This window comes from Thamnophis elegans, chromosome 7, assembly GCF_009769535.1.
Source record: "Thamnophis elegans isolate rThaEle1 chromosome 7, rThaEle1.pri, whole genome shotgun sequence".
NCBI classification, from domain to species: Eukaryota; Metazoa; Chordata; class Lepidosauria; order Squamata; family Colubridae; genus Thamnophis; species Thamnophis elegans.
The window spans coordinates 29,220,652-29,234,269 of NC_045547.1; the positions used below are offsets into that span (position 1 = coordinate 29,220,652).

The window sequence follows — 13,618 nt, forward strand, 5'->3', positions numbered from 1 at the left end:
CTTCCCACCGAACTCTATCTACTGACATTTGCATGCTTTCAAACTGCTGGGGGGGGGGGGGGAGGGCAGGAGCTGGGACAAGTAACAGGAGCTCACCCCATTTCCAATTGTCAAACTCAGCATCTTCAACCACTGAGCCATCACTCCCACTAAGTAGTTATTCTATATCCAAAAACAGTTCCTGTAGAGATCTGAATACTGCACATTAGATTGCAAAAAACCCCAACCAACCCAAATAACCATTAGAAGGCAAAAAAAGGAGAGAGATTTCTATGTTTTCTTGTTGTCATGTAGTAAGGATCCAGATTTTTGAGATCGAGATGTACTAGGCCCAATTGTAAACCAACTTCAGTCTACCTATAGGGAGTAAGGCAGATGACCTTGACAAGATATGAGGCCAAAGGGATTAAACATTTTTGAATTCTGCAATGAGATAACATTTGGAAGTTTCTCACTATTCCTATTTAACTAAATAATATGAAGGAGAAGGAGGAGATACAACCACACATGCAAGCTACTGTTGTTGTAGCTGAACTCAATAAAAGTAGCTTTAGCATTCCTGTGGAGTGCATTTCTAGGTCTGTTCTCCCTAGAGGGGCTGGGATATTTAGTTGAACTTTTGCTTGACAGATGATTCCAATTATCAATCTCTGAGCATTTGCAAAGAACAAAGACAGCTTTATCCCTACTTCTAACCTTAATGATGGGTCGACTCTGTTCTCAGAAATACCATTCTGTTCAGTTATTCTGTTTTATAGAAAAAGTTATGGTCATGTTAGTAGAGTACTTTCTTTCAAAAAGACATCACAGGACTGATTGTTACTATAAAACTCCTTAATTTATGAATTATTCTTTTAAAAAATATATTATTAACATGAGTCTCTGCCAGGCAATTTCAGGAGAAAGACAGAGAGCTCCATTTCCCAATCACTATAAACAGCTGATGTTAACTATGGTGGGCTTCTCACCACTTATGGGCTCTTCAGTGTTTGGCTTGTGTTCACTGTCTCTTCCTGGCTCACTGGCTGGTTCACTCTCTTGCTGTCCTCCATTACCATTTTGGGTAATCTTGCTGACCTCCTTTACTTTAGCTAACATTTCTTCTTCTTCTTCCTTCCTCTCTTCCTCTTCTTCCATATTATCTGCAGTTGTTGCCATGGCTACTTCTTGGTTCTGCACTCGGCGGGAGGGTCTCAAGATTGCTTTGCGAAAACCCTGCTTGAACCGATAGGAGAGGAAGCCATAGATGATGGGATTGGTGCAACTGTTGGCGTAGGGCAGGACAACAACCAGAAAGTAAATACCAAAGAGTGATGGCTCCTCAGGCAGAGTCCAGATGACATTGATGATGTTGAGCATATAGAAAGGTAGCCAACAGAGTACAAAGACTGCTACCACAATTACTACCATGCGTGTGATCCTCCGTTCAGAGCGTTTGCGTTTAGCAGTCAGTGCTCGCACCTTTCTTCCTGATGAACGAACCTTGACAACAATAAGCAGGTAACACAAGCAGATAACCAGCAGTGGCCCAAAGAAGCCAAGGGTAGCTGTGTAGATGATGAAACCAGCTTTCCATACTGAAGCAGGCTCAGGCCATTTAATGTGGCATGTACTCATACCATGAGGGACTTGTGAAAACACTACAACAGGCAGCACCACCACAAATGAGATTACCCACACAGTGGCACTGACCGTCTTAGCGACTCGGACTGTCCGCCATTTTGAGGATTTCACAGGGTGCACCACAGCCAGATAGCGGTCAATGCTCATCACGGTGAGGCAGAAAATACTAGTAAATTGGTTTATGGCATCCACAGCCATCACTAGACGGCACATAAATGAGCCAAAAGGCCAATATGATAAAGCATTTTGTGCTGCCAAGAAGGGTAGGCCAAGCATAAAGAGTTCATCTGCCAGGGCCAAGTTGAAGATATAGATGTTAGTCACTGATTCACTCACTGAATGACACAAAACCACGTAAATGACTAGAGAATTTCCAGCTAGTCCTACAACACAGACAATGAGATATACCAGAGGAATAAGGACACCACTAATATCTAGACCTAGACTAGAAGCTAGGGATAAATTTCCAGAAAGAAAGGCTGTACCAGAAGTTGTTGAATTTTCTTCCCAAAAAGCCACTGTGGTGGAGAAGTTGAAATTGTCCATGGCAGAAAAAGGAGGGGCAGGAAACAAATATCCACAGGATCCCTTGGGAGGACTCTGCATTTGAGAAGAACAGAAATAGATAATTTAACATTCATTTTATAATCCACAAGCATTCTAGATAGTTAATATGTAACTCTGCAGAGAATTTAAGATATGGAATAGCAAGTGATAGCTAGTGAATCTCATGACTACAGGCTAGAATTGTCTATATATCTCCATTGCTTCTAATTTTGACTACAGTGGATATTTCTCTTTCAGCAACAATTTTCAGAGAAAATTCATAGAATAAAGGGAGGAAAAGACACTTGCCATTTTCAAAAAAAAATTCTTGAAAAATAGGCCAATCTTTATTTTCCGAATATCACAAGAGAGGAGATTGTTGTGTATAATGCGGTTGGGCATCAAACATCTTGCATTGTCAAAATTATTCACATTAAAGGCAAATTCGATTCAGGAGCTCATTCATAACCCATGCTCAAGATGGTGTTTCTAGGAAGAGCAAGTCTTGTCAGCTAAATCTTTAATTGATGCCAGTGTAGCTATAGAGAGTCAGTTTTTTGTTAAAGGCTCTGGCTGCAAATCAGGAGTCTGTGAATTTGAGTCCTGTCTTAGATATACTTTTTTCCAGCCTAAGGACCACAGTTGGACGTAAGTTACCTTCCAAAAGACACATTCCAAAATGTCAGTAAGGTAATGCCTAAGAAGTGGATGATTAGAGCAAAAACTAAATTTGGATGGGTCAGAAGAAAAACAGAACATTTTTAAACAGGCATTTAAATTCCTTTCATTTAACTGATTATTTCCCATGTATTTAACAAAGTCTTGTTACTACTCCATTGTCAGTGAGAACTTTTGAAGGAACCCTTGTAACAATACCCGAAAGTTTTTTTTATGGCTGCATGCAATACTGGCTCCCTAGTTATATACCAGTCTTATATCCTGTCAGCCTACTTAAAATAATAATAATAATAATAATTCCTAGGTCCTTGGTTAGGACTCGAGCTGTTGAGCTACCAACCAGCCCCAAAGGCTGTGAATCTTACCAAAGATTAACCACATATAATAATAATAATTAGAGGAGGTTGCAGAGAAAGGAAAGAATGAACACAGGGTTTTATGATTGAATGAAACAGAGGTAGGCAACCTAATCCTAGTTAACAACTCCCAAAACACAATATGAGCCTTAGTATGATTGTCTAACCCACTGTGTGTGCAGTACTTCAAACTTTGAGATACATTTTCCAACAAAAAAGACACTAAAACACATATATTAGAGAGGAGACAAGAAAAAAGGCATATATACAGTAGTAAAAATAACATCCAGAAATGCCTTATATTAAGGGACTTTTTACAACAAAACATTTGAAGCAAAACTGAGCATAAAAATTACATATTAGATGATATCAATGCTGAAACATCTATTCATGGCAAATGTTAAATCAGAAACTGATGGAAACACAATAGAATATACTTAAGACTAAAAATATGAAAACTGGTGATTAGATCATGAGTTATATATGGAAGGCACTATTTCCAGTCTAATGGAAAGAATAAGACTGAAGAATTAGATCTTAGCCTGGAGAATTCCTGAGGTGACTTCCTACCTCAGTTGGAGAAGTGCTGTCATGATGTTGTTCTTCCCTTGGGAGATAATTGAAGTGTGGGAAGCTGCTGGAGAGAGAGGACTGTGCAGTGGAAGTATAGGAAGGAAGGGGAGCTGCCAAGTGCAGGACATACATTCAGTCTCCCATTAATAAGGCAAGTGTAGGAACACCACTACTACCCACTCAATATTTTTGTCTTTTGAAATGAAAGTGAACCCATTATCCATCAGGCGAAGGGGTAACGGATGGTTACTTCCACACAATACAACTAAGCGCTTTATTTCCTTTACTACAGATTTTTACTAAGCAATTTTCTGATATTTGGAAGCCTGGGATTTCTTCTGCAAAGTCCTACCGAGGGAGCATCAAAAATTAGAATATACAACTCTGGCTGTGTTGTAGTTTAAGTTAGTTGGAAAGCGCCACATTGGGAAGGCTAGAATAGACAGAAAACCATTTGCCTTGATTACAGAGAATGTTCCTTTCCCAGTTCTATGTGGGAAAGGTAGCACTGCATGCCATTGCATAGAAGCATTTCACCCAATGACAAAAAGTATTTGGATGTAAAGCCTATAGATCTACCATTAGAATGATGATGATTAAACTATAAAAAGCACATCATTTCATTTTAAACAAATACACACAGAACACACATACACAGCCACAGTCTTCAGAACAATTAGAACCTGCTGTTTGAAAGTGATGTCCCTATAAAATCTACAAAACACATAGCTGGAGATGATGAAAGCTGATATTGATTGTAAATCACTTGAGTCAAGGATTATGTTTTTCTGCCATGAACATGTGCTATTATATAAAACGTTATCTGCATGTGAGAATTCTAGATATTTTTTTATCACATGGTCAATCTATGGTGATAACATACATAAAGAACCCTTTTTTTATATAACAGGCATATGTCTATTTGCAGTTGGCTGTACAACCATAATCTTTCAGATGCACTTTTGTAATTAGCTACGGATGAAGCATTGTACCAGATAGCATTGGAAGGAGACTGCAAAGAACGACTAGTCTAACCTATTGCAATGTGCCAGAAAACCAATTAAACCATCTATAAGAGATTCATCTTAAAAACCTCCAGAAATGAAGAACCCACGTCCTCTATAGATTGCCTATTCCACTTTTGTATAGGATTACTTGTTTGTATTCCATTGTGCAGAATATACAATCAATCTTATTTTTTAGTGTCCACATTCTTCATATATGTAATCACACTGCCACCTCACCAGGTGGTGTAATGTTAAGTTTGAAAACCAAAACAGTAATGTTGGTGGTGTAATGTTAAGTTTGAAAACCAAAACAGTAACCTAGAATGGTATTTCCATACAGCATTGAGGGTGGGGAAAAAGCCTGAACACTGTGTACATGAGGGTGGAGTGTATATACATATATATTTATGTCAGCAAATCTGTGTGCATGTGGACAGGAAGATCTTAAGGCAGCCCCTGGAGAGGAAAATGTTGGCTACTCATGGTTCATAACTTCCAGAGGAGTTGTACCCTTCTCTTAGGAAGCATTGAACATGTGTAATATGTTTTCCCAGTAGCAATATATAGCTGTGAAAGTTGGACTGTAAGAAAGGCTGAGCGCCAAAGAATTACTGGAGAAGACTCCTGTGAGGTCCTTGGACTGCAAGACGATCAAACTGGTCAGTTCTAGAGGAAATCAACTCTTTAGAAGGACAGATCCTGAAGATGCAACTGAATTACTTTGGCCACCTAATGAGAAGTAAGGACTCACTGGAGAAGAGCCTAATGCTGGAAAAGATTGAGGGCAAAAGAAGAAGAGGACAACAGAGAACGGGGTGGCTGGATCGAGTCACTGAAGCAGTAGGCATGAGCTTAAATGGACCCAGGGGATGGTAGAGGACAGGAAGGCCTGGAGGAATGTTGTCCATGGGATCTCATGGGTCGGACACAACTTCGCAACTAACAACAATATGTCACAAATATATGCAAAAATATATTAGTTTAGCTTTATTGAACTTCCCCAAAAGCAAAAAAAAAACAAAAAACAACTTTCTCAAGCCATGACTTAAGGGCTATGAATAATAATGAAAATACTTGGTGCATATTTTTGAACATTGTGATATCACATGCCTATTGGTATTCTGGTCTTCAATACTCCAATTCACCATGGAACAAAAAGCAAGCTTCCTTTCTAAAAGGTGTATCATTAATTACTGTGGTGGAAATGCTACAAATTAAGCTGTTTAAGATATTTTAAAAAACCAAATACAGAATTAAAATATGCACTTTTTTCTTAAAGCAAAACATTCTCCATTATTCAAATGCTAATATTCAATTTGCAGCATGGCCATAAAACTCTCTTCTCTCAGAATCATTCTGTCTTTAATATAATAGGTTATTTCCCCCTCCCTCCTTTCCCAGCTCATTTGTAGAAATGAATATAACATATTGTGAAATCCCTAATATCCAGCTAAATTCAGTAATTTGCTTCTCTTAATAGTAATTAAAACAAAATGCATAAAAACCATTGCCTTTCTTTGAAAAGAATGATCATTCATTGAATTGGGTTGACTTAAATATTGGACTTATAGTGAGTTAATTTGTCTTCTATTACATTCTTCATTAAAAAATATGATGCTTGCAAAGATAAATTATTCTAGGGCAATGCAGCTAACTCTAAAGCTATAGAATGATAGCACAGTTATGATTTCCCTAACCCTAACTCTAACCCTAGCACTTAATGATATAGTTAGACAGTAGAACATTCTCTCTAGCCACTTATCTATCACTTAAAACTCATCTATATTCAGACAGGGGTGTTAGCTGTTTCTGTTGTTATTTCTCATTATGGAACTTTAAAAAGGTGAATGACTATAACTGAAGATGTGGTAGACAAATGGAAATCATGGGATTGAACCAAAGCATTAACAAATGTAAATTATAGGGTTTTTTTCATGAGATCATCTTGAGGGGAAGACTAATGACACAATGACAGCATTGCCATACATATGGAAGATGCCAGACCAGTACCAACATTTCTACATTAGTTTGCAAACAGACTGAAATTTTTATTTAATAGTAAAGAGCTGGACTGTGCAAATTTTTTGAAGCAAAACGGATCATCTTCAGATGGTTTGCACAGTGTGCAAAGCCAGGACAAAACATAAATTGGATTAATCTAAAATGTAATTGAAAATTAACCTTCGTGGTAAATTAAGTGAGGCTAATATTATTAAATTGGTTTTCTAAGTGTATTTTTCCTCTGATCAAATAAAAATTTCAGTCCGAGATAACTTTTAAAAATCACTTGGGAGCTGCCTGTTCTCAAACTTTAAATAACTGCCTGGACTCCTAGGACTCGGATTATGAAGCTTTAATGTGGTTACTCAGTAATACAAGATGGCTTGTTGTCATGCTCATTAAAGAAAGAATTTGACACTGAATTGCTATCAGTTTTAATTACATTTTACTTGCTGAATCTCTGTTGGTTTTAACTGGAGGTATCTATGGAGAAACATTAGAAATAAAAACTTGTAAATGGTGACAGCAGATCAAAACACGGGTATGAGTGCTAAAGTCGAGATAGAATGCAAAGCTTTAAGTAAGGAGTTTTCTGGGACAGATATCTTAAGGATATTTTCCAAAGTTCTAGAAATGGTGTTGGAAACCTGGCTTGGAAATGGGAACGTTATGGGGGGAAAGTATAGTCAAAACTAGTGTAGATTGAGGAGGAATAGCAGGGTGTTTTTTTTAAAGTGAGTCCTGAAAAATCAGCAATGTGGCTGCTCATTAGAACATTGTTTAAAATGATCGCAATTATGATCCAATTTACAATGCTTACAAAGAAAATGTGGTTTCTTACACTATTATTTGTTTGTAACCTTCCCCATCAGTTGAACTATCAGCCATACCTTAGGGAGCATTTCTAACTGCCTCAAGCTATACGGAAAGTAGGGAGAAGAACAGTGACTGATTAACTAGAACTGAGGAGAAATTTCCTGACAGTTAGAACAATTAATCAGTGGAACAGCTTGCCTCCAGAAGTTGTGAATGCCCCAACACTGGAAATCTTTAAGAAGATGTTAGATAACCATTTGTCTGAAACGGTATAGGATTTCCTGCCTAGGCAGGGGGTTGGACTAGAAGACCTCCAAGGTCCCTTTCAACTCTGCTATTGCATTGTATTGTATTGTATTGTATTGTATTGTATAACTACTAGGAAAATGCAATGTTTCAGGAAAAAAAGCATGGCCTTAAAAACATTTGGGTCCCAAGGTACAAATTAGTAATAACCAGACTTTTTCTCTTGCCCTCTCCCACAAGTCAACATATGAAAAATTCCAAAATGATGAAAAAAATCAGATATGTTTATAAAGTTCTTCAACCAGAACAAACCCATGATAAAGTATTTGTGCAGACAGACCTATAATTTTTTGATTGATTAATTGATTATGTACCATCAAATCTTTTTTTTTTTTTTGCTCCTAGTGACTACATAGATATATATGCTTTTGGAGAGATTAAATTATGAGTGTATGAGTTGCAACACCACTCGGGCTACTTTCTACAGATGCTCCACATTCTATGTGAATGCTTATGTGTACAATTATTGGGCTCCATTTTGTCTAACAGTTTCTTTTTTTAAAAAAATAATCAGGCACTTTTTTGTGAACTCAACACACTTTTGCCATATTTTTGCTGCATAGAAAAGTAAGAGTGAGAGGCTGGACTTTTACATGTGAGAATATTAATCTCACCAGTGGAGAAAATACTGTCATTGAAAATACTGTCAAATTACTTAAACCTGTATCTGAAAAAAAGAAAACTCAAGGATCTTCATCCATATCAGTCTCTGAGCAAAGTCAACAGTTTTGAACCATTTCAATATATGCATATGTGCATAAGTGTGTTTGATATGGCAGTGGATAATTATTACCTTCCTTCTTTTGTGCCTAAGTCAGTCTTGATTCCCAGTGACTGCTTGGACAGGCCCCAGTTGCCTGCCATCAATTTCAGAAATGGTTTGCCAAGGGATTCTTCTTAGGGCTGAAAGGGACTGACCCAAGCTCACCCATCTGGCTCCATGTGTAAGGCAGGGCTACAACTCACAGTCTCCTGATTTCTAGTCTGATGCTTTTAAGCAACACCCCAGATTGGTCCTCATGTTATGTTCCTCAGTGGAACTTTGTCTAAAAAGACACAGAATCTGTTTCTGAAATTATCATGTCGTCATGACTTTCTCCACACTGCCCATTATTTGTATCAGGGCTATCAATTTTTAAACTGTCTTGAAGTCTGAAAAAATAGACAGGATAGAAAGCTAGATAATAAATAGGCAAACAAATACAATTGTTGCATTCTCCCTAAACCAACTTCTAACTACTCCCCACCCCACCCACTCACCCTCGGGGCCAGGCTACTCTACAAATGAAGCTTCTTTCCTAAAGGTTTTTACAATCCCAAGACTGCAATCTTCTACCTACTGGTTATTCAGGGAAAAACCCTTTAAAAGACAAGGAACTTTTCTGAAGTCTATAGCCAGTTGCACGACAGAATTAAATGAATGACAACAGGTAGGTTTAGCAGAGAGATCTGGGGAAACATAAACCCATGACAAAAGTGAATTTGATAAAGCAGGAAACCCCAGCATTCATCCACCTCGCCCTTTTTCCTCCGTAGCTCAAATCCAATGAATGTTAGAAAGAACCCCCCCCTACCCCCAAAGTAAAAACCTTACTGATCAGAAGGAGATGGAAGAGGGAGAGGCACGGAGCAGAGAACATCAGTTGCCCAGGTGTCAAAGTAAAGTTTCGCATGCAATTGAATGTGAAAGAAAAAAAAATAAAGGACAGGAGGCTGTGCTGGATACTCACAGATTCAACAAATGGGTATCTGCCTTCACTTGCCAGGGTGATATTTCATCTTCTTCTGTCTTCCTCTTTCTTTTATATCAGGAAAAAAATGGAAAGGTATGCCTGAATCCAGTGTCTTTCACATCAGACGGAGAAGCCTTTTTATCTCTTCAACTTTCCTTCTCCTTCCAAGCACCTGGTTATCTTTCTTTTCTTTGGGTGCTCCTCCTGGGCTGACATGCCTTCTGCTGGCCCCTCTGCTCCCACATCGGCCTGCCTGCCTGCCTGCCTGCCTGCTTGCTGCCTGCCTTTAATACTCTCCCACCTGGTCTTCTCTAGTCACTGCAGGTAAGAAAGCTCTCTTCTAGCATCTAATGAGTGGAGCTCAGCCCGGCTCTCCTTCGGCTGAATGAAGGGAGAGGGGGGGGGGCTGCTTGTCTCACAGGGTTAGGCAGATCAAGATGTATGTCAGTTGCGCCTGGGAATGGTGCCACCAGCCAATCGGCATCGATAGAGAGGGAGCAGGCAGGAGGAAAAGGAGAGAGAGAGAGAGAGAGAGAGAGAGAGAGATTGGCGGAGTGACAGAGGGATTATGATAGAAGGAAAGAGCATGAAGGGGAGGAGGAAGAGGGGATGTGAGGGGGTGTAAGAAGAAAAAAGGAAGCAGGAGGGGATGTGCATAAGAGTGCAGTTATAGCAGATGGTGACAGAGCAGGAAAGAGAGGACAGAGGTAAGTGGAGGGGGGGAAGGGAAAGGGGAAAATATGGAAAGAAGCTCAGTGATGCTCCTGGAAGGTTGCTGAGAAGAAAAGTCTCCAGTCTAGAGCTAAGCATTCATTGTGAAGGCTGGATTTCTTGCCTGGGGCCTATTGATTTCTATCTGTGCTTTTTTCCATCCAGAATTTCTGTGAAGTTTTACAGACTTATATATTCAGAATTCCTGGCTATAATGCCTGCCTGTCAGGGGTACCATGTATACCTCTACCATGCATCCATCCAATTTCTTAATTTATAAATATGGTCTTTCTTAATTTGATGTTATGCAACTTGTTTATATGTGCTTCCTGAGCGGGGGGAAGGGGAGGGGAGGGACAGCACTTTTGTAAGTGATGTTTAATGCAAGCATTTTGCATTTTTTATCTTGCTAGCTGTGATAATAAAAGTCATAATTGGTTCAAGAAGTAAATCTGGTATATTAATTTGTCCCCCCCCTTTCAATCTCTTCTGTTTAATAAGCTATAAATTGATTGCTTTGGTTAATCTAACCAATGTTATTCTGCATTCTCTTTACAGCAACAATATCCAGAGGAGATTCATTCCAGACTAAGGATCATTCTTAAGATGCAAATGAAGAAAACATGTCATTAATGGTTCATTAGGCATCCTATAATATTTAAGTTGACAGTTTTCAATATTTTAACATGCAGATATGCTATGATTGCTCTCCTTCCCCCTCTAACAGTGATTAGCCGATGTGCTACATGAAAAAACAGTTGTGTGGATTGCCTGACATATTCTGGGCAAAATCATATGTGATTTTTTGGCTGCTTTTTATGATGATAAATTAAAATATCAACTGTTTTTCCCCCATGTATGGAATATGCTTCTATGAATGGACTATTAAAAATTGGACAGCATTTTGCATTTCGCAGACATATTTGTCTAACCACACTTTAGATTAATAAACTGAGATATCTTTTCTGTCCTCCTGCATTTTATCATAATTTCACATTACATCTGAAAAAAATAAACTATGGTTACCAGCTTTGGAACAGGTTTTGCCTTGAAAAACCATATCATGCAATGGATTTAAGATTCAGAATTGTGCTAAAGCTGATAACTGGAGATCTCTAATTTGGACCAAACAAGTAACTGTGGCAAATTGGAGATTTCCAGGTTCCCAAAGAAGAGAGGAGATTGTCCAAATGAACATCTATCTGGCATTATCATCTACAAGTTTAGTTACATATTTTGTCTCAGCCTTCGCTTTCCAAGAAAAAAAATGCTAAGACTGATGGAACTTATTTTTATTCTCCTAGCTGGTCTCCAGTTTTTGCATGTGGTGAATTTAGTGGTATTTGATTGTAAGGAGAACCTCTGGGATTATAGACAGGCATGTCATATCTGATTGCTCCAGAATGAAAATCCTGATGGCCCACTCATGGCAATTGTTCCTTTTCATTAAGGAGCGGATAAAAGCACTTTGATTCAATGTAGCAATTTCAGGATCTTATTATTTTAATTCAATGTAGTGGCTTGCCAGGAGTCTGGGCACTGCATTTTGTACCAGCTGTAGCTTCTAGCGTACATTGCCTCCAAAAGTTACTCCATGTAAGTACATTGCAATACTCCAGCTGAATTGTGGTCCAGGGACATATTACTGTTTCAGGGGATGTTTGTCCAGATAGCTAAGGATGGAGAAAATCTTCCCCCATCATGGTTTCCATCTGTTGTTTAAGCAGGAATTTTCAGACATACAGTATTTCAGACCAGAACGTTCAGGAAAAATCTTAAGTCCTATCAACTCCCTCTGGAGGGAACATGGTTATTATCAAGAAAATATTATTAGATTGTCCCAATGTATTGATGACAAATAGCTTTACTTTCAAAGATGTAATTTGAATTTATTTCACCACATCCAAAATTCTATAGCTTCCAAGATATCATGTGATTTTAAAAACATGTGTCCAAGGTATTTAAATTTAGGATAGGTGAATTATAATTATATTCAAATGTATCCACAGGATAAATTTGTCAAAAATATGAAGCAAACATGTCAATGTTGCAATGGAGACTCCTCCCTTTTTATATAATGCATGTATAACAGGGACAAAGCCAACGTTGTGTCAGCATCAGCACAATACTTAACCCCGCCTTGTTGCTCCCCAAAAGTTCTGCCCGGTGGATTACCGGTAATTCACAATTAACTTGATGATATATCTAGATATCTTCTTTTCCTTCTGGTTTATCCTGACTGGCAATTTTGGACAAGGGTACCATATTTCACTGGTGGACCCCTGACCAAGCTTAGCTAGATGATGGCTAGTTTTTTTAAATAATATGAAATTAACTGGACCTTGTTTTCATCTTTTCTCATAATTCTTGATTGTTTATCACAAATTAATGATACCTTAATTATCTGGACCTTAACAACTGTTTTATTAAGAAGCAACATCTGACTTCCTTTGGTAGAGAAGCTAAATGCGTCAGAGCTCATTAGTACTTGGTTGGGAGATTACTAGAGAATAGAGTCATAGGCTAGGTTGAAAAGATGACAATGGCAATTTATATTAAATCAGCATGGCTCTTTGGTCAGATTTGGAGACATTGTCTTTGTAACACTATAAGAGTCCCTAGGTATTTAGTTTTGTCCTGATTACCCTAATTTCAGAGGCAGTGAAAACAAAGATGTGAAAGAATTGCAACTTATTTTTAGGAACCTAAAATATAGCCCTATCCTGATAATTTGATAATAGATAACACTCCTCTACTCCAAATCCACTTTACTGTAGGTTGTAATCCTCATAAATGTGTAGAGGGAGATTTTCGCTTCACTGTTTGATTATATAGATAGGCTGCTGTTATCATAATGATGTAATTCTTAAATATGACATTCTAGGCATGTTCACTTTTTTTTAAAGAATCATCTTTACCAAGAAACTTAATACTTTCCGCCTTGCCCCAAAATATCAAGGAAATGATACTTGTAAAACACAAGATGGGAGAATGTAAAGGGGGGCAGGGAATGTTTATTGTCTGTTCCATTTTTGAAATAAGTGAATACCATGTTTCCCTGAAAATAAGACAGGCTCTTATTTTCTTTTGACTCCCAAAATAAGCACTTGGCCTTATTTTCAGGGAGGTCTTATTATTTTTCAGGTGCAGGAGGCGGTGAGCGTAGTCACCTCATGGCTGCTGCTGTGTTGCAATATTTTCGGGGAGGGCTTATTTTTTGGGGAGGGCTTATTTTAGCGCATGCTCGCAAAAACCCGATTGGGCTTAT

General features: G+C 38.3%; 1 protein-coding gene across 1 annotated transcript; it reads right to left on the reverse strand.

Annotated features, from left to right (window-relative positions):
• Positions 1–499: 499 nt before the first annotated feature.
• Positions 500–2,466, reverse strand: SSTR3 (somatostatin receptor 3). Its single transcript, XM_032221737.1, has one exon. The coding sequence runs from the start codon at positions 2,227–2,229 to the stop codon at positions 931–933; it is 1,299 nt and encodes a 432-aa protein (XP_032077628.1). The 5' UTR covers positions 2,230–2,466; the 3' UTR covers positions 500–930.
• Positions 2,467–13,618: the final 11,152 nt, after the last annotated feature.